General features: G+C 40.3%; 1 protein-coding gene and 1 pseudogene across 5 annotated transcripts in view; both read right to left on the reverse strand.

The window, feature by feature from the left end:
* LOC129853920 (serum response factor-like) overlaps positions 1 to 6208 on the reverse strand; it is a 56617-nt gene extending 50409 nt beyond the window's left edge. For 2 of the 5 annotated variants that reach the window (XM_055920444.1, XM_055920477.1), the window contains exon 1: positions 5086 to 6206. In XM_055920444.1, the coding sequence (XP_055776419.1) occupies positions 5086 to 5718 (633 nt within the window). In that variant the 5' untranslated portion in view covers positions 5719 to 6206. Of the gene's footprint in view, positions 1 to 5085 lie in introns of all 5 variants that reach the window. The other 3 variants (XM_055920452.1, XM_055920460.1, XM_055920469.1) reach the window with 3 other exon arrangements.
* A 7925-nt stretch (positions 6209 to 14133) lies between these two features.
* LOC129857124 (inactive tyrosine-protein kinase 7-like) lies at positions 14134 to 22341 on the reverse strand (annotated as a pseudogene).
* Between the last annotated feature and the right edge of the window lie 246 nt (positions 22342 to 22587).

Raw genomic sequence — 22587 nt, forward strand, 5'->3', positions numbered from 1 at the left:
AGAGTCTCTGGGTTTGCGCCCAGGCTCTGTCGCAGCCGGCCGCGACCGGGAGGTCCGTGGGGCGACGCACAATTGGCATAGCGTCGTCCGGGGTAGGGAGGGTTTGGCCGGTAGGGATATCCGGTAGGGATAAAAAAAAATTAAAACATTTTAAAAAATAACTAATTTGTCTTTCAATTGCTGTCCAACCTGTATTTTTTTTGTCAAGTTTATGAATAGTTTTCGATAAGAGTAGGTGGCTTTCCAAGATGGCGCCGGACAGATTGCTTGACGTTATGGACACTAATCTCATTGTATAAGCACAATTTGTGCCGCTAAATATGCACATTTTTGAACAAACTCTATATGCATTGTGTAATATGATGTTACAGGACTGTCATCTGAAGAATTCTGAGAAGGTTAGTGAAAAAATTAATATATTTTGGTGGTTTATACGTTATAGCTATTTTTGCCTTGAATCAATGCTGTTGTTATGTTTGCTATTGTGCTAAGCTAATATAACGCTATATTGTGTTTTCGCTGTAAAACACTTGATAAATCGGAAATATTGTCTGGAATCACAAGATGCCTGTCTTTCAATTGCTGTATACTATGTATTTTTCAGAAATGTTTTATGATGAGTATTTAGTTATTTGGCGTTGGTGTCTGTAATTTTTCTGTCTGCTTTCGGTGCAATTTCTGACTGTAGCTGCAATGTAAAATATGATTTATACCTGAAATATGCACATTTTTCGAAAAAAACATATGCTATACAATAAATATGTTATCAGACTGTCATCTGATGAGGTTGTTTCTTGGTTAGTGGCTATTTATATCTTTATTTGGTCGAATTTGTGATAGCTACTGATGTAGTAAAAAACGGATGGAGTAAAAATAGTGGTGTCTTTTGCTAACGTGGTTAGCTAATAGATTTACATATTGTGTCTTCCCTGTAAAACATTTTAAAAATCGGACATGTTGGCTTGATTCACAAGATGTGTACCTTTTATCTGGTGTCTTTGACTTGTTAATGTGTGAAAGATAAATATTTAAAGAATATATCTTTTGAATTTCGCGCCCTGCACTTTGAGCTGGCTGTTGTCATAAGTGTACCGACGTCGGGCTTGCACGCCAAACAGGTTAAGTATCAAAAGTAAATGTAATTGCAAAAATATACTTAAGTATCAAAAAGTATAAATCATTTCAAATTGCTTATAATATGCAAATCAGACAGCACAATCTTATTGTTTTTTATTTATTTTCGGATAGCCAAGGGAACACTACAACACGCAGACATCATTTAAAGTACTTCAAAGAATTTTGTACATCATTGGTTAGAGGACAATTTGTATAAGACAGCAAGCTACATTTTGAAGTGTTGCATTTTGAATCAAGTGGCTCACCAATATGGAAAGTTTAACCCAAAACTTTTGTTAAATCACGATATTACGCAGAAATCAATAGTACAGTGGGCAAACATTTGGGGTGTAGCGCTGTTTAAACAAAAATTATTCAAAGGCCACACTGAAACTTGGAATAACCTATACATGGTTGGTTAGCTGACAAATTGTAGAAGGCTTCCATCTATATTTTGGAATGGCGGACGTTGATTTCAGGAGGCTGCCATCATGGAAAAGGGAAAAAAAGTGTTGTCAGTCAACTTCAATGAATCACGAACCGCCACAGGATACTAACAGTGACAACAGTTGGCTGCCATTTAAGTGATAGTTTGACTGTCAACTCCGTATTGGTGTGTGGCCAACAACTTTTATAGAGACCTCCCCCAGAATTATCCAGTACCATTTGAGAATTTTTTTAGAGCTGCGTTCTAAGTTCCAGCACGTTTGATCAACTCAACAAAACCAAATACATTGATCAATTTTAAACAATTGATTGTGTCACTATGTTGACAAAAACTTTTATACTAACATCACGAATCTGCGGTAAAAAGGATAACCAGTCCCCCAATTCGATGTGATCAAAACGTCCACTTCTGCAGACACACATCATGGAAAGTAGCGTAATATACAGGGGCTTCCAGAAAGTATTCATACCTCTTGACTAGGGTTGCACATTTTGGGGAATAGTCAGAGGTGGAAACTTTCCGTGGGAATTAACGGAAACAAATGCAAATTAATATTAATACCATTTAAAAATGTCAATATTTTTTGCATTGAATATATTTACCATAACATATGAAGACAGAAACATAAACCTTTTACCTTATCAGTGGACATAATTGCAAATGATTTAATCCTTCCAATAGATAAAAACAACTTAGTTAGAATAAAACAACTTAGTTAGAAATGTAACTTTAATTAAATGAAAAGACTCTTCACATGGGATGATTTCACTGAACAACAAAAGAAAGGGAATATTGAATGATCCATCGCATCTCACAATAACATTTTCAACATAAAATTCAACATAAAATGATAGTCTAGAATCTAAAGCTTTGGTTGTCTTCCTCTCAGGCTTCCATGTCTTCTCCCTGGACCTCCTTAAATTGTTCACCTCTTGAACATCAGACTCAGGCCTCATCTTCACTGTCACTTTCCAACCTTGTTGTGGATGGCTCGTTGTCAGGCTCAAAAAGCCCAAAATTTGCCCGGATAGCCACCAATTTTTCAACCATTGTATTGGTCAGCCTGTTGCGTGCTTTGGTGTGTGTGTTCCCAAACAAGGAAGAACTCTGTAGTTCTGTCAGAGTGGTCATTGGTCACCTCCCTGACCAGTTACTCAGTTTAGTCAGACTTCCAGCTCTAGGCAAAGTCTGGGTAGTTCCGTATTTTTTCAATTTCTGAATGATGTTTTATACCCTTCCCCACATACATGCCTCATCACAATTATATCTCAGAGATCATCCCATGGTAAAGTTTCTGCTCTGACATGCACTGCCAACTGTGAGACCTTACAAGTGTTTATTTCTAAAATCTGCCCAAACAATTGAATTGGCCACCATCCCATCTGGCTTGCGCTTAGTGGGCCTATCATTTGTTTTTCCAACAGGACAATGACCTCACACCTCCAGGTTGTGTATTTGACCAAGGAGAGTGTTGGTGCTGCATCAGACGACCTGGCCTCCACAATCACCCAACCTCAACCCAATTGAGATGGTTGGGATGGGTTGGACCGCAGAGTGAAGGAAAAGCAGCCAACAAGTGTTTAGCATATGTGGGAACTCCTTCAAGACTGTTGGAAAAGCATTCCTCATGAAGCTGGTTGAGGTCATCCAGAGAGTGGACAAAGCTGTCATCAAGGCAAAGGGTGGTGACTGAATAATCTAAAGTATATTTTGATTTATTTAACACTTTTTTGGTTACTACATGATTCCATATGTGTTATTTCATAGTTTTGATGTCTTCACTATTATTCTACAATGTAGAAAATCTTCAAAATAAAGAAAAACCCTTGAATGAGTGGGTGTGTACAAACTTTTGACTGGTACTGTATGTAAATGAGATATTTCATTTTCAATAAATGTGCAAAAATGTATAAAAACATGTTTTTACTGTCATTATGGGATAGCGTCCATAGGGTCAGTGCAGCAGGCTGAACATTTGATGTCATGACACCCCTAATCTTATTATTAACTGTCTAAAATGTGCTAAATGCTCTACAGTTGTGCATTTGGTTTGCTAACTTAGTAATTAGTTATCTAGCTAGTTAAGTGGTTAGCTTCTTGCAATCAAGCTCTTCTTGGTAACAGCAGAGAATCCCCCCAACTGGATCAAGAGACTTGCGGTCTAATGTTTGTTTTGTGTGTGCAGCAAACTGTCAGTAGCATTTATAAGTCACTTTATGAGCTGGAATGTCTGCCCTGCAAACAGTTTGTCAGAGAGTGCTATGGGATTTTATATATGTACTTGTTGTGCCCCTTGTGTTCATTGCCAGTATTACAGAATATCCCAGGATGGCACATGGTTGACATGACAATCTGGATACCGCCCAAGCCTAGGATACACACAGCTTGAAACTAATGTCTGCAAAATCGTTTAAAATCAGTAGAGGCTGCTGAGGGGAGGACGGCTCATAATAGTGTCTGGAACGGAGGGAATAGAATGGAAACCATGTCTTTGATACCATTCCACTCCAGCCATTACCACAAGCCATCCTCCCCAATTAAGGTGCCACCAACCTCCTGTGGTGTAAATGTTCCTTACAAGTCAGAATGTTTAATAATATTGCATTTTAACTTACTCTACCGGTTGACGGTGTGGTTTGTCCTTCAGCTGCTCGAAATTTGAGATAAAATATCCACAGGAAAGTATTGTTTACTAGACTTTTTAGAGAGCCTGTAGATATATGGTTCAGTTCCACAAAGAGCTAAATTTAGTTTCATATTGGATAAATCGGTTCTCTCGTCAATAGCTATGGAACCAAGCATGTCATGACAATGAACATTTTATATTCTGAATCAGGGGAGGATGAAGAACAATTAACTTTTTTTTTAAACATTGAAATCCAAATTAAACATTTAAAATTCACATCAATTGTTCTCCGTCCTCTACTGATTCATTGTCATGGAGCGCTTGATTCAAAAGCTATTTGAGAACCAAATATCCAATATAAACCTAATTATACCTGGTGCTTTCTTGTGGATATTTTGTCAAAAATGTCAAGCAGCCGAAGGACAAACCACACAGACACCCGGGAGTAAGTTCACGTATAATTTTATTCAACGTTCTGGCTTGTAAGGATCATTTACACGATTTTGCAGGCATTAGTTTCAGTCTGTATATAGACTATGCAAAATCATGCATGACCATGTAACACTTTGGAGTGGACACACTAATACTTAGTAATAAAATGTTATAATTTTACATATTAGAGGTCATTAACACTCCTCCTTACACAAATCACCTTCAATCAAGGGCCATGGGCAACAAGCCCAGTAGATCATCGTAGAATAAATCAGGCCAATCAAGGGTCAATGTCATCATTAATGATAAGCAGTAGGCCCTACATATCATAGGCAACAGAATGTTGGGAGCACAGTAGGATCACAGTATTACACCTAAATACCCTCTATGAGTGTTCCATCACACCTGAGTGTCACGTGTGATGAGAGATGCAACAGCTGGAATTTTCACTGTGATTACTCACCTTCTTCATTATGCCTGTCTTCCTCTTGCTAAAAGTTGTGTATCGCCTCAACTTGTTGTCGATAAATTCCATTTTTATCTTTACACGTCCACGTGTCTTCTTCCCCGGCTTTGCGCCAGCAACACCTCCGGGGACTAAACCATAAGCCCCGGGTGGTACCCCAGTCCCCTGCCCTGTTACCGCAGCCTCCATCTCCAGTCTCTCCCGCTTTACACCTCTTCTGTTGTCTCTGATTGATCCCATCATGTCGTCATCATCCCCCGAGTCCGAATCAGCGTCTGACCCACTGCACCCCATGGGCGCACACTTTTTGTCTGGGTCGTACCGGCTGCCTCCGTGAACCCCAACTCCCGTATTCAAACTTCCGATGCCTCCATGGCCGGCGGTCTGTAGAGTCGTCAGTCCCGTCCCGCTCACTGGTCTTGCCCCACCTCTTGGACCCACTTCTGGACCGTTGCCCCCCAACATCCCAACCGCACCGGTGCTGTCGCTGACCCCAGTTGTCGTCTGCACTGCTCTGACCAACACAGGGCGAATTCCACTCCCAATAACGACAGAACCGTGACCTGTGTTACCACTGACAGACGCTGATCCGTTTCCAGATGGTGCTGATCCAGCCTGGCTTGGTAACATTCTATTTAGAGGACCCGGTCTCTGAAATCGCCAGCCGGAGCGCGTGTTAGTAAAATTACGGCACAGCTCATGCAACCCAACCACCAAAAAGGTAAACAAACAGCGAAAATGAGGACATTGCGAAATTGGCGTCTGTTTGAAACCACCAACGTAAACTTTCAAAAGTGATGCTGCCCCTAGGACTCATCAGCCCGGTACAGCTTGGCTCAACCTCCTCTATTTCCAAAACTCCGAGCAATTTCTCAAAAAGGAAAAGGCGTAGAGCGCATTAGTTATTACTCCGCCATGTCATGTAGTTCACACCTTAAACGCTTCAAGTGTCATCGGTATCCGCCTTCAAAGCACAAACGCTGAAAATATTTAATCGAATATCACTATTTTAGCCGTGCATTTGCACACAAACCTGATGCCTTTTGAAATAATGTATCAGATAGTGGATTAATATTACAACCCAAGAACTACTTTCCTCCTTATAAAGAGATACAATGTTTCCTTTTATGGAGTTGTCTCTCCTTATTTGGCGAGTCAAAGCGTCGTCTACGGATTGGCCGATGAGGTTCTCAGTAGAGCTACCATTGGTCAATAGAGCATGTTTATTAGAATAAATACCAAAATGGTTGCGCTGTACACGACGTCAATGTGGTCATGCGTTGAGATATTGAAATATCAAAACATGCATGCCCTCAAAGCAGCGTAGTATTTCATTTGTATCAAGACAGTAAATTAAGGGATATAATAATAGTATAATAAACGTGTTATAGACAATAATAAACGTGTTATGCCTAAGAACAGGATAGTGGGTCTTAGAATTTACTATAGCTAAATAGCTAAATAAATGGTGGTACTATCTAAAATATCACATTTAGAAAATAATTCAAAAGCAGATTGAATTTGAACATTACATGTTCCAAATTTTAATAAATACTTTATCTGATGGTAATAGCCTAAATCATTTTGGCATAATCTTGTTAGAATGAGCGACATTGGATGTTGTTAAATACTTAGTAATAAAATGTTATAACTTTACATATTAGAGGTCATTCACACTCCTGCTTACACAAATAACCTTCAATCAAGGGCCATGGACAACAAGCCCAGTAGATCATTGCAGAATAAATCAGGCCAATCAAGGGTCAATGTCATCATTAATGATAAGCAGTAGGCCTACATATCACAGGCAACAGAATATTGGGAGCACAGTAGGATCACAGTATTACACATAAATACCCTCTATACCTATGCAAATACTCAATGGAAACAGTATTAGTAAGCATGAGTACAACTAGCTCTCCCATATCAGCTCTCCCATATCAGCTCTCCCATACCCCCCCAGATTTTTTTAATTGTATTTTTTTTTAATACAGTTTGGACACACCTACTCATTCAAGGGTTTTTCTTTATTTTTACTATTTTATACATTGTAGAATAATAGTGAAGACATCAAAACTATGAAATAACACATATGGAATCATGTAGTAACCAAAAAAAGTGTTAAACAAATCAAAATATATTTTAGATTCTTCAAAGTCCCCACCCTTTGCCTTGATGGCAGCTTTGCACACTCTTGGTATTTTCTCAACCAGCTTACATGTGGTAGTCACATGAATACATTTCAATTAACAGGTGGAAATGCATTGCTAAAAGTTAATTTGTGGAATTTCTTTCCTTATAAATGCGTTTGAGCCAATCAGTTGTATTGTGACAAGGTAGGGGTGGTATACAGACGATACAGCTTTGCACACTCTTGGCATTCTCTCAACCAGCTTCATGAGGAATGCTTTTACAAGAGTCTTGAAGGAGTTCCCACAATGCTGAGCACTTGTTGGCTGCTTTTCCTTCCCTCTGCAGTCCAACTCATCTCAAACCATCTCAATTAGGTTGAGGTCGTGTGATTGTGGTGGCCAGGTCATCTGATGCAGCACTCCATCACTCTCCTTCTTGGTCAAATAGCCCTTACACAGCCTGGAAGTGTGTTGGGTCACTGTCCTGTTGAAAAATAAATGATGGTCCCATTAAGCGCAAACCAGATAGAATGGCATATCGCTGCAGAATGCTTTGGTAGCCATGCTGGTTAAGTGTGCCTTGAATTCTAAATTAATCACAGACAGTGTCACCAGCAAAGCACCCCCACACCATCACACCTCCTCCATGCTTCACGGTGGGAACCACACATGCGGAGATCATCCGATCACCTACTCTGCGTCTCACAAAGACACGGCGGTTGGAATGAAAAATCTCAAATTTGGACTCGTCAGACCAAGGACAGATTTCCAGCAGTCTAATGTCCATTGCTCGTGTTTCTTGGCCCAAGTAAGTCTCTTCTTATTATTGGTGTTCTTTAGTTGTGTTTTTTTTGCAGCAATTCGACCATGAAGGCCTGATTCAAGCAGTCTCCTCTGAACAGTTGATGTTGAGATGTGTCTGTTACTTGAACTATGTGAATCATTTATTTGGGCTGCAATCTAAGGTGCAGTTAACTCTAATGAACGTATCCCCTGCAGCAGAGGTAACTCTGGGCCTTCCTTTCCTGTGGCGGTCCTCATGAGAGCCAGTTTCATCATAGCGCTTGATGGGTTTTGCGACTCCACTTGAAGAAACTTTAGAAGTTCTTGAAATGTTCCGGATTGACTGACCTTTATGTCATAAAGTAATGATGGACTATCATTTCTCTGTTTATTTGAGCAGTTCTTGCCATAATATGGACTTGGTCTTTTACCAAACAGGGCTATCTTCTGTATACCACCCCTACCTTGTCACAATACAACTGATTGGCTCAAAAGCAATAAGAAGGAAATACATTCCACAAATGAATGTTTAACAAGGCACTGTTAATTGAAATCCATTCCAGGTGACTACCTCATGAAGCTGGTTTACAGAATACCAAGAGTGTTCATAGCTGTCATCAAGGCAAAGGGTGGCTACTTTGAAGAATCTCAAATATAAGATATATTTGGATTTGTTTAACACTCCTTTGGTTACTACATGATTCCATATCTGTTATTTCATAGTTTTGATGTCTTCACTATTATTCTACAAAGTAGGAAATAGTCAAAATAAAGAAAAACCCTTGAATGAGTAGGTGTGTCCAAACTTTTGAATGGTACTGTACATTAACAGCCTGGACTATACACTGCTTACACTATACACTGCTTACACGCTTACACACTATACACTGCTCATTACCTGTTTTTTCAAGCTCTGTCCTTCTAGGAAGAGTTAGCAACATCATGGGGCTGTGAAGTTCTATGTCAGCCCAAGATCCTGTTGCCTCCAGCCTCGATCCTGTGTGACCGTCCATTCATGTAAACACACATCAGAGACAACACAGCTCTTATAGAGTACAGAGTACAGGCCTACAATGACACATCCCTAAAGCCTCAGAGGGGCATTTGTCAAACAATCTTTCTTTAACTTCTACAAAGTTCTTTACACTGCTGGCTCTTCAGTATCTCCAATCTCTCCAGTCTACATGGCCCTGTATACATACATTGATGTTGGTCAACTCATGCACGACACAATGCTTGTGGCACAACTGATATTTTTGTGACACAGTGGAGGGTTAGTCTGCACAAAACTTGTACACAGCCATTGTGTGGCATCTCCACAACACTAGTGTACTTATTTTTGTACAGAAAAACACTCCATTGTATCACAACCATACACTACTAGAGAAAAGGGTTCCAGAAGGGTTCTTCGGCTGTCCCAATCGGAGAACCCTTTTTGGTTTCAGGTAAGAAGAACCCTTTTGGGTTCCATGTAAGAACCCTGTGTGGAAAGGGTTCTACATGAAACCCAAAAGGGTTCTAACCTGGAACCAAAAAGGGTTATTCAAAGGGTTCTCCTATGGGGACAGCCAAAGAACCCCTTTAAATTCTAGATTGCACCTTTTCTTCTAAGAGTGTACATGCAAAACGTGTTGCACATCAGTTTCACAACTTGAGCGTGTATGGGGCCAATCAATATGAGTTCTATGTAACACAGAAATTAGAAAGACGAGACACCTTGTTTAAAAACACATGAAACTTTATTGGTAGCAGCTTGTATACATTGTGGTTACTGTGGCAATTAGCTGAAGCGGATTCAAAAACAGGCCTAAGTGTGAGCACATAGCCTTCATAAAAAACAAAAAACAATTTCGCACTAAAAACCATTTTAAAAAAGCAAGGTCTTTACAAACAAAAAAGGCCATTACATTTTGATTAGATATTGTGTAAAGGGAAGGAGCCAGCAGCATACCACCCTGCATACCACTGCTGGCTTGCTTCTGAAGCTAAGCAGGGTTGGTCCTGGTCAGTCCCTGGATGGGAGACCAGATGCTGCTGGAAGTGGTGTTGGAGGGCCAGTAGGAGGCACTCTTTCCTCTGGTCTAAAAAAATATCCCAATGCCCCAGGGCAGTGATTGGGGACACTGTCCTGTATAGGGTGCCGTCTTTCGGATGGGACGTTAAACGGGTGTCCTGACTCTCTGAGGTCATTAAAGATCCCATGGCACTTATCGTAAGAGTAGGGGTGTTAACCCCGGTGTCCTGGCTAAATTCCCAATCTGGCCCTCAAACCATCATGGTCACCTAATAATCCCCAGTTTACAATTGGCTCATTCATCCCCCTCCTCTCCCCTGTAACTATTCCCCAGGTCGTTGCTGCAAATGAGAACGTGTTCTCAGTCAACTTACCTGGTAAAATAAAAAATAAAAAAAGGAGGGAAAACAGCTAATTATCCTTCATTTACCAGGCACTTAAGAGTCCCTTGAAGAGCATTGGTGACTTGTAGTCAGACTCTTCTTTGTAATAACATATGTATAACCCTACTGACTGCATTAAGAGATCAAAGTATCTTTTAATGAAAAAATATGGTTAAAAAAGACAGGACCTTAAAAATAAATAAAAAGGTTCCCGTAAGTACATCCTTCTACAATATGATAGTAATAAAAAGAGATATTTTTAAGTGAAGTTAGTGTATGGCTTCTACATTACGTACACATCGCCTGGTGGAATGTGCAACATTGCACAAAATCATTGGACCAGCTAGAAAATTACGGGTATTGTGATTGGACCTCTGAAGAGACAGCGTTGCAGGTTATGTTGAAATGACAGACTGCAACAGTGATAGCATGGTTATATATGTAATATGTGGTCTATTATATGGTAAATTCCGTCAATGATGGTCACCATTGAGCACTTCAGAGTTAAAATGACATGCTCAGAAGAGATTAAAAAGTGCACACAAGCAAAACTCACTCACTCTAAATAATCCTTGGCTATACATTTGACAGTACTTTTGTTCATGTGAAGTTCATATTTCAACCAGACAAGTCAATCCATTGAGTTCCCCAGACACAATGTGTAACTGACTATAAAATAGGGTAAAAATGTTAATAGTATAAACCTTCATGCGAAACCTTGTTCATTTGTGCTTCTACCCTGATGGTTGCCTCTTCAACAGATATCAGAACAAGTTCAAACAACAGCATCAGTGGCACACATTTTTTATTTATTTATTTATTTCACCTTTATTTAACCAGGTAGGCTAGTTGAGAACAAGTTCTCATTTGCAACTGCGACCTGGCCAAGATAAAGCATAGCAGTGTGAACAGACAACACAGAGTTACACATGGAGTAAACAATAAACAAGTCAATAACATGGTAGAAAAAAGAGAATCTATATACAATGTGTGCAAAAGGCATGAGGTAGGCAAAAAATCGAATAATTACAATTTAGCAGATTAACACTGGAGTGATAAATCATCAGATGAACATGTGCATCCTTGAGGCTGCAAATTCCATTTTCTATATTTTTGCATATTTTTGATACTGAACATTATCAAATCTTCAACCAAAACCAAATATTAGATAAAGGAAATCTGAGTTTACAAAAAATATATATACTTGTTTTAATTAACAAAGTTATGCAACATCCAATTCCCCTGTGTGAAAAAGTAATTGCCCCCTTACTCACAATAACTGGTTGTGCCATCTTTAGGTGCAATGACTCCAACCAAACGCTTCCTGTAGTTGTTGATCAGCCTCTCTCATCGCTGTGGAGCAATCGTGGCCCACTCTTCCATGCAGAACCGCTGTAACTCAGCGACATTTGTGGGTTTTCAAGCATGAACTGCTCGTTTCAAGTCCTGCCACAACATCTCAATTGGAATTAGGTCTGGACTTTGACTAGGCCATTCCAAAACTTCATTTGTTTAGCTTTTTATCCATTTGCATGTAGATTTGATTTTGTATCATTGTCTTCCTGAATGTCCCTGCTGCGCTTCAGCTTCAGCTCACATAAGGATGGCCTGTCATTCTCCTGTAGAATTCTCTGTCACAGAGCAGCATTCATGGTTCCTTCTATTAACTTGTTATGGATAGGGGGCAGCATTTTCATGTTTGGATGAAAAGCGTGCCCAGAGTAAACTTCCTGCTACTCAGTCCCAGTTGCTAATATATGCATATTATTAATAGATTTGGATAGAAAATACTCTGAAGTTTCTAAAACTGTTTGAATGATGTCTGTGAGTATAACAGAACTCATATGGCAGGCGAAAACCTGAGAAAAATCCAATTTCAACTCTTGGCCTATCCAATACACAGTGTTTAGGGGGTCATTTTGCACTTCCTAAGGCTTCCACTAGATGTCAACAGTCTTTAGAAACTTTTTTGATGCTTCTACTGTGAAGTGGAGCCGAATGAGAGGGGAATGAGTCAGAGGTCTGCCAGAATGCCTTGAGCTCATGACGCTCGTTCACGTGAGAGCGAGCTCTGTTCCATTGCTTTTCTGAAGACAAAGGAATTCTCCGGGTTGGAACATTATTGAAGATTTATGTTAAAAACATCCTAAAGATTGATTCTATACTTCGTTTGACATGTTTCTACGGACTGTAATATGACTTTTCGTCTGAACTTTTGCCTGGACCTGCCCGCGCGTCGTGAGTTTAGATTGTGTACTGAAGGCGCGAACCAAAAGGAATAATTTGGACATAAATTATGGACTTTATGGAACAAATCAAACATTTATTGTGGAACTGGGATTCCTGGGAGTGCATTCTGATGAAGATCATCAAAGGTAAGTGAATATTTATAATGCTATTTCTGACTTATGTTGACTCCAACATGGCGGATATCTCTTTGGGTTGATTTGTCGTCTGAGCGCCGTACTCAGATTATTGCATGGTTTGCTTTTTCCGTAAAGTTTTTTTGAAATCTGACACAGCGGTTGCATTAAGGAGAAGTATATCTTTAAATCTGTGAATAACACTTGTATCTTTTATCAATGTATATTATGAGTATTTCTGTGATTTGATGTGGCTCTGTGCAAATTCACGGGATGTTTTGGAGGCAAAGCCAAATGTAAACTGAGGTTCTTGGATATAAATATGAACTTGATCGAACAAAACATATATGTATTGTGTAACATGTTGTCCTGGGAGTGTCATCTGATGAAGAATATCAAAGAAATATCAAAGGTTAGTGATTCATTTTATCAATATTTCTGCTTTTTGTGACTCCTCTCTTTGGTTGGAAAATCGCTGTATGCAGCACTGTGGCTAGCACACTCACGTAGCTACTACACTGTGGATGGTTAACTATCTAGTAGGGGAACAATTGTACTTTTAATGAATGACTGTGCGTTTATTTAGTTACTAACGCTAGCTAGCTACCTATTTGCAAAGTACCAGCTAGCTGATTAATTGTGTTTTCATTATTGTATCTTTTCTGTGACTAGTTGCTGACCTAACATAATGATATGTCTGCTTTCGTCGAAAAGCTTTTTTGAAATCTGACACTGTGGTTGGATTAACGACAATTTTATCTTTAAAATGGTGTCTAATACCTGTATGTTTGAGAAAATTGAATTATGAGATTTCTGTTGATTGAATTTGGCGCCCTGCAATTTCATTGGCTGTTGCCGAGGGGTTCCGTTAGCGGAACGGGGTCCCAGTCCTAGACAGGTTAAGGCAAGTCGTCCAGGTCCTGAGGCAACAAAGCTTCCCCAAACCATCACACTACCATGCTTGACTCTTGGTTTTTACTATGGAATGCAGTGGTTGGTTTTCACCAGGCATAATGGGACCCATGTCGTCCAAAAAGTTGAGTGAAGTTTGCCATAAAGCACCTGCCATAAAGCAGACAGATTATTCAAAAGTATAACTTTTTGGACGATATGGGTCCCATTATGCCTGACGAAAACCAAACAATGCATTCCACAGTAAGAACCTCATAACAAAGGTCAAGGTGGTAGTGTGATGGTTTGGGGATGTCCCATTGCACTCTAGCAACTCCTTGTGGCAGACTGGGCAACTGAAAGCTGACAACGGTTGCCAGCTGGACGGTGTTTCCTACGACACATTGGTGCGGCTGGCTTCCGTGTTAAGCGAGCAGTGTGTCAAGAAGCAGTGTCGCTTGGCAGGGCCGTGTTTCCGAGGACACATGGCTCTCAACCTTTGCCTCTCCCGAGTCCGTACGGGTGTTGCATCAATGGGAGAAGACTGTAACTACCAATTGGATATCACGAAATTGGGGCGAAAAAGCAGTAAAAATACACATCTGTAAAAGAATATTTAATAAATAAATATATATGCAAAAGTAGAGAAAATTAGAAAGGGGGCAAATAAGTTTTCACGGTACTGTACATACAGCATTCAGGTGGTGAGTCCAGTGCAGCACATACACAATGTGCCCCCTGCTGGACAAAGGTAGTTTAAATTCTCCTCCTGGATTAGTTGGGGGGATTTAAGGGTTGATTGAGGCCCTGGTAGGCAAGGAGAGGCACTATAGTTCTTATGGTTCCTGTGCTGCAGGGTCATAGAGGAGAGGGAGGGCGTCTATAGGACACACCCTGAGAGACCCATGCCAGGCATGGGCACAGTGAAACCACGTGAGCAAAGAGGGACAGCGTCAGTGGGGCATGCCTTCCATGCTGCAATTAAGGCAAATGTAAACTCCTGGCACTCCTCCTCACATGAAACCATCTACACACACGCAAGGGTATAAAAAAGTATTATCTTCTTCTTATCCACACGTCCTTAGAAATAATAACTCCTTGCCACCCCCCTCGTCCTTGAAATCTGTGTGACTCAGAATCCAGCACTTCTGTGTTCATTTGGGAGGGGGGCAGAGATGGAGGTGCGGTGGGGTCAGTTGTCCTCCTCTCAGGCTTTACTGTCAGAGGACAGCTCCCCCGGGGCGTTGACGACCTCACTGAAGGAGGGGCTCTCTTTGAGACTGGGGGCTCAGCAGCGGCACATGAGCTTGTAAACTTGGGCACGGGCAGCTTAATCTTGCCTGCTTGCAGACCTGGGGAGAGAAGAGTGGAGGGGAGAGACAGGGGAGGTTAGACTTGGGATACAGAATGTACAGGTCAATGTGATTTAACTCATTCACTCCATTCTTATAGCGCAATGAGTCAAATCATCATAAGAATAGAGTAAAGCTGGTTCTGGTAGGGAATTCATAAGAATGATTGGGCAGATAGCCTGCCCTCAGCTTGATAATAAAATGATGATACTGTATGTGCCACTTAGCACACTTTGTCAAGGTGACCTACAGTATAGTGTATCTCAATACAATGTCAAGCAAATACAAGTTGTTCTCCTAACAGAACCATAAAAATGATTAATCACAGTCCTGCGATTGACACTCGAGAATAGCTTGAAGTTACCCCAAGAATAGGAGAGTGGCCGTGTCCGAAATCTGTCTTGCTTACTACTTACTAAAACTGCATGCTGTGCACTAATTGTACTACATACTATTTAGAATGTACTGTATAGTAAAACATAAGTCAACTACAGTTTACTTATGTAAAATATCAACATACTAGGCTCATCCATACTGAGAATGTGTAATCTAATGCACAATTGCGTTGTTTCCAGCCATTCGTTCATTTTGGTACAGCTCATCACCTTAACTGATTATTGGCTGTTGTCAAACGCACGTGGGTCTGGAAAGATGATTCTCATACTAGATGAAAAACCCAAATAGTCTGACATCCTGGCATTTAACATTTTAGAAATTTCACATACTATAAGGAGGATAGGAAAGGATGAACTTTAATGTCCCTAGGGGAAAATTGTCAGACACACAGTACTACTGTACACAAATTAGACACTACATTACGCACTCAACATAATACATACATTGCACATTACCATTATCATCATACACTTCTCATATAGCCACATAAGTAATACTTTGCTTATTCCCTTATTCTGTCAGTAGCGTACTAACAGCTCAGTTTTACTTATTGTCGTTTTGGTATTTGAAGGACATGGGAATGCTTACACCTGTTCAGCTTACATGTGGGGACCCTATAGCGTATGTCTGAGGGGAGGAGGTATCCTATAGCATCTGCCTGAGGGGAGGAGAGATATTAGTGTCTGCCTGAGGGGAGGGGGGACCTTATAACGTCTGCCTGAGGGGAGGAGGGACCCTATAGTGTCTGCCTGAGGGGAGGAGGGACCCTATAGTGTCTGCCTTAGGGGAGTAGGGACCCTATAGGTCTGCCTGAGGGGAGGAGGGACCCTATAGTGTTTGCCTAAGGGGAGGAGGGTCCCTATAGTGTCTGCCTGAGGGGAGGAGGGACACTACAGTGTCTGAAGGGAGGAGGGACTCTATAGTGTCTGAGGGGAGGAGGGACCCTAAAGCATCTGAGGTGATACTCACGAGTAAAGGACATGGGAAGGATCTGGTTTTATCTGATCTAAAAAAAAAAATGGTCTGTTATGGCAATTTGGGATTTCAGTTGGACTGATAAATTGTCAAACTAGACTGTGATGCCGTATCTCAAGATACTCTCTATGAGTGCATAGTATAACAGGAGCATTATTTTCAGCATTGCGGACAACCATAGGCGCGTGGTTGCCGACAGATGTGGGGTCAAACACCATCTCCTGTTAACTCTAACCTGTTGAGTATGGCTAGACAGGAATGAGTGGTAACACCTTATGGTATAGGGGTTAACACGCATCTGCTTTAACTGGCTGAGTAGGACATGTGGCTGTATTGTCTTAAATGCTGAACTGAAATCAATAAATAACAGTCTAGCATAGGCCTTGGGATTTTCCAGATGTTGATTGCATCATGAGTCCCACGATTTTGCTTATAGGCATTTTGTAAGGATCGAACACAGGGTTCACATCTGAACGGAGCTCCCACACCATGGTCTTTTCAAAACACTTCATTACGATGGGGGTCAGCGAAACAGGTCTAAAGTCATTATTTTCTTTTGGACAAGGCTTTTTGGGGACTGGAGTGATAATGGCCTTTTTCCAAATGGATGGGAGAGAATGGGAGTCTACAGACCACTGATAGGTCTGCATATGTATATGTTTTTAGAAGAAATATTGTCCGCTATTATCATCAGTCATTTTCCATCCAAGTTCTCAGATCCCGGTGCCTTGTCATTGAGAACAATCATTTTTTCACCTCTTCCACACTCACTTTACAGAATTCAAAATTTTTATTTTGGTGTTTCATAATTTTGACAGATATACTTGGATGTGTAGTATCAGCGTTTTTTGCTGGCATGTCATTCCTAAGTTTGCTGATCTTTGAAGTAGTTTGCAATATCAGTCGATTTGGTGATGAATGAGCCATCTGATTCAATGAATGGTGGAGCCGAGTTTGCCTTTTTCCCAAAATGTAATTGAAGGTGCGCCAAAGTTTTTCTTATCATTCTTTATGTCATGTATCTTCGTTTCATGTATAGTTTCTTCTTTTTGTTCAGTTTAGTCACATTATCTCTCAATTTACAGTGCATTTGCCAATCGTTTGTGCAGCCAGACTTATTTGCCATTCCTTTTGCCTCATCCCTCTCAACCATACAATTTTTCAATTCACTGGGATTTAACAGTTGTTACAGTAATTTTCTTAATAAATCTTCTTCAGGCTAGGGTCTGTTTTTCTCAATTTCCACCGGATTGACGTGCCCAAAGTAGCTGCCTGGCTTCAGATCGATGGTGCCAACTAAATTGACTTTTTGGAATATAAAGACAGATTTTATATAACAAAACGACACTAAATGTTGTAGCTGGGACCCTTTGGATGACAAATCAAAAGGAAGATTTTCAAAAAGTGCATATTTAATCGCTATTTGTGAATTTATGTGCTGGTGGAAAAATGTTGATGTGGGGCGCCGTCCTCAAACAATCGCATGGCATGCTTTCGCTGTAAAGCCTATTGTAAATCGGACAGTGCAGTTAGATTAACAAGAATTTAAGCTTTAAACCGATATAAGACACTTGTATGTTCCTAAATGTTAAATATCCATAATCTTTATGATTATTTATTTGAATTGCGTGCCCTCCAGTGTCACTGGAAGTTGTACTGCTAGTGGGACGCCTAGCCTTAGGGTGCATGCTTATTAGTAACTGGGATAAGCAACGTTTATTTGCTCCTCATTACACACCACAGACCAACAAATATTCTTTACAACAACATAGGAATCACTACAACACTTCTTGTATGACCTCTTATACACTATATTAGGCCCAGCCTTTGGAACTTTGGTTTTCCTAGATATGGCTACTATATTGTGCTCACTACATCCGATAGATCTGGATAATTCTTTCAAGCACATTTCTGTAGCATTAGTAAACATGTGATCAATACATGATATCAATCCTGTGCTGTTTAACCACCCTGGTAGGTTGACTGATGGTAGGTTGACTGCACTGGTTACAGTTTGAAGCTTTTTCTTGAGTAGGCAGCTTGATGAAAGCCAGGCAATATTGAAATCACCCAGAAAATATACATTCTATGAACACAATCATCAATAACAATGGAATCAATCACATTCAGAGAAGTCATGTACATCAAATTTTACATTAAAAAAAAAATGTATTAATTGGCCTTGGTCTGCAATGATTTTTGCAGCATGTTGGTGGACAGTCAGCCACTTGGGCAGCAGCCCTCGCAGCCTTGGCACTAGGGGGTACATACACAGAGCAGATAAGACATATTATTTTCTCATACCCAATCAGCCTACTATCAGAACAGAAGTACCAGGGCTACAAACTGGAGAGAGTCCAAAAAGGTGACACTTTTTTGGGGCACTGAAACATGCAAAAAATCCCTGCTAGGGCGATACATTTTTATTTTAATATCAGCTTTAAAATGCTAATATCTAATGACTTAGGCTGGATCCCTTCTTGAAATGCAGGTTTTAACTAATTAAACAAAGAATATGATCTGCATGATCAGTTTCTGTGTCTAAAAGAAAGTGGTAAATGTGAACCTATCTCACTGCTTAAAAAATGTAAGGAAAGCAATCCAATGTTATTTGTTGCCTAGACTTTACTGCAAATGACACAAGTCCAGAGAAAAAAAAACTACACACAAATATTGCAGTTAGCCATGACAGCCTTTATAATAGAACGCTTGTGACCACATACATCTAAATATTGCAATTGGGGGAAAAAACATCTTAAAGTAGAAATAGAATGAAAGAGGCATTCTATTTTTGCTCTATTATAGTGGCCACTATGTAGACATCGATCAAGTGCACCAACAAAAATAACGTTCACTGTGTAAAATGTTTTATAATCCCCCTCACTCACAAGTGTTACGCTATGTCAAGTTCAACAAGACAAAAGCAATGTCTTTGGGCTACACTGCACGTTATTACATTGTACACTTTCTGCCTGTGGACATGTGTTCTACAATGTGCTAGCAGCAGAGCATGAGACCCGTTGTTGGCATAATTGATTTCTTTCAGGCAGAGCAAAAAAGACCTTAGACCTGGCATAGACCTTTTTATCCACTGTATTGAAAAAGTGAGAAATAGGAAAAAGTGTGGTGTTCCTTTCACCTCTATAGTGGCATCCAGTTTAAGCCAAGCCCAGCTCCACTTCATCCCTGAATGCACTTGTTTAACAAGCAACGCCTCATTTTCACCTAATTCTCTCATTCTGAAATGAACCACATACTATAGAGGGAAAATATTAGTTCATAGATAGTAGTTAGTTCGTTAGCTAGTTAACATTTCAGATTGCCAGGGTCCAGTAAGCAACAAACGTTATAACTTGAGGAACGGCAAGGAGTCGTATACCAGTTAATACTATAAGGAATTGTTTAGGTTACTAACGTTAGCTCATCTGTTGTTGTAACGTCAACTAGCTGTCTGACTTTATTAGCCAGCTAATTTTCACACCATAAACTTAATTACTTTATCACCTAAATTGGCTAATGTTGCTCAACAGTTCTCAGGCTAACTAACGGATAATTTGATCCAGTTAGCAAGATGCTAACAATTATTGTTCCACCACACTTGCTCCCTCACCTCAAACTTTCCAAATGCCAGTTTTTCGGTTTCAGCTCATGAAGTAGCTTCATCACCATCTCACCCCCATCGTCAGGCTTTTCACCTACTTCTTCATTATCATTCAGGGGAAGCGCTGCTGTAACTGGCAAACTCCCTTTCCACTCTCTGCTGTCTTTCCAGAGTGCGCGCTGATGCTGTAACTAGCAAGTTGGTTGTCTCTTCTCTCCAGTCGGTGCTGCATTCTGTTGTTATGTGAATGATTGGCTGAGCCTTGGATACAGCTAGTATTGCTCCAAATGCACTTCACTCATTCGCTTACAGCCAGTAGTGATCTAAAGCCCCCCCTTCTGAACAGTGATTGCTCAGCCATTGGATTACAAAGATTGGTGGGCACTATGTAGTCTGGTAAATTGCACTAGTCAAAGTACTTCATTTCAAAATTTCTATTGATTTATACAAGCCTTCCAGCACCTCATCATCACTGAGTTTGGTGTATGGCAGTTCCCCGTGGTTAAACACCTCCCACACGAGCACCCAGAAGGCCCAGACCTCTGATTTGGTGGAGAAGTCAACCTCAAACACAGACTCGGCCGGTAAACAGTGCAGGGGGATCCACACCTGCTGGTAGTGGTAGTACTCTCACTGCAGACAGACCAACACACGTATTGAGGGTCAGACAAACAGACTAATGTCGAGAGTTTAATTATGTGCATGATGTTACTATTTTGTCTTGACTTTATGCTTAACCAAGGCTGCATACATTATCCTAGTACAAATGTGCTATACTTTCTTTTCACATGATGGACCGTCACTACACGTGGCAGGCCCCATGACTTGTGACTTGTTGTAAACGTCCTTGCTGAGGCTGAGAGCTGAGATTTTGACACTGCGTGGGCTGCTGATTAGACAGTTACGGGCAGCCAGGTCCTTGTGAACAAAGCGGTGATTGGACATATGCTCCATCCCATGAGCTACCTGGGCACAGATGGATACCTGGGTAGACAGAGAGAGCGAGAGAGACAGAGAAAGGGCATTGGCATATAATACAAAGCTGCTCAACTCAGATCCAGAATGGCATGAATCAGGCAGGTTTTACATAGGGTTTATAAAAGCTGTCTAAAGCCCCATTAGACAAAGCAATCCAATTAGAGAAAAAATGACTAATTTGCATCAAAATGCAGACACCTGTGTACCCTCCAGCTGGCACATGGTTTCCAACAGAGCTTAATGATTGTGTTGTGTGCTTGTTTTTCAAATTAAATGAGCAAATCGCATCCAACATGTAGTGAATGCTACTTACTTTGGTCTTTGTGCTGATAGGTTGAGACTTGATTGTCTCATCTTTGCTTTGGTAGATTCTCAAGAACTGTTTCAGATCTCCTTATTTCCAAGGAAACCGAAAAAGAAAATAAATGAGAAAAATAGAGAATCAAGTGTAAAAAGAAATTAAAACAGCAGTATAACAATAAATATAATACACTTAGAGGCATGTCTCAAGGTTAGTAACGTAATCTATTAGCGTACTCAAATTAAATGTAATTAGTCTCTTTTCCACTGCTCGTTACTAACAAGAACCACTTGTTCTCTGCTGAGAATCTTCCATGAGAGCAACAATACATCTCAGTGCACAGCTAAGAATGAATGACCTCAGGAACTCACCTATATATACAGTACATTATAAAGAATTGTACACATTAATACAAGTTGTGTGATTAAATTGCTCAATTAGTTGTGATACCACTACCATGAACCATCTCTCTAGAAAATCCATTCAGGTACGAATTCTCTAAACAGATAACATTTTCAGCTACCACTTTGGTAGAAAGGTTTGAATGGATATTTTGTTAGCCATAATTCTGTGGTTCAGCTTGGGAGCTCACACTTCAGGGTTTTACAGGACATTTGAGAAATCTCCCAGACCCATATGCATTTGGTGCGTAACCTGATTAGGGCGTGCACCCACAGGTGCTCAGAATGACCGAATTATCGTAATTAATTATGGCAATTAATATTAACCTTTTCACCAGTGAGTTCCAAATATCTCTAACGGTCGCCCCAGCATGAGTTGTTTTATGCAAGTGAAATCAGAATGCACTCACTGTTCCAAATTGTGATTGTTAATAAGCAACGGGATAGTTAACACGCGCTGCCTGCTAATTTTCTTTAGGCTGTTTCAACATGTCAATTTCCAATTATTTTCGATAAAGTTGTATTTTCTAACAACAGTTTGAATTGAGGTGTGTTCCGCCTCATTAATTCACATAGAAGTAGCCCATTTCAGTATTTATGTTTGAGGCTTTACCATGCCGGACAAACTTCCCTCTTCGAGGAGAGCCCTTCACATTTTTTACGCACATCAAGTATGCAGACATTTGCGCAGTCTTGCACTAAACTGGCTGGTTTTCTGACCGGTGTTCGCATTGTTGCTTTCTTTACAAATAATAACTTTGGACATGTGTGAGTTCCTATCAAAGTAAGTGCCTTATGTCGTGTTGTCGTTTCTACTGTAGCATACAGTATGTATGTATGTATGTATGTATGTATGTATGTATGTATGTATGTATGTATGTATGTATGTATGTATATTATCAGTCAAATGTTTGGACCCACCGACTCAT

The sequence above is a fragment of the Salvelinus fontinalis genome, chromosome 1, assembly GCF_029448725.1.
Source record: "Salvelinus fontinalis isolate EN_2023a chromosome 1, ASM2944872v1, whole genome shotgun sequence".
NCBI classification, from domain to species: domain Eukaryota; kingdom Metazoa; phylum Chordata; class Actinopteri; order Salmoniformes; family Salmonidae; genus Salvelinus; species Salvelinus fontinalis.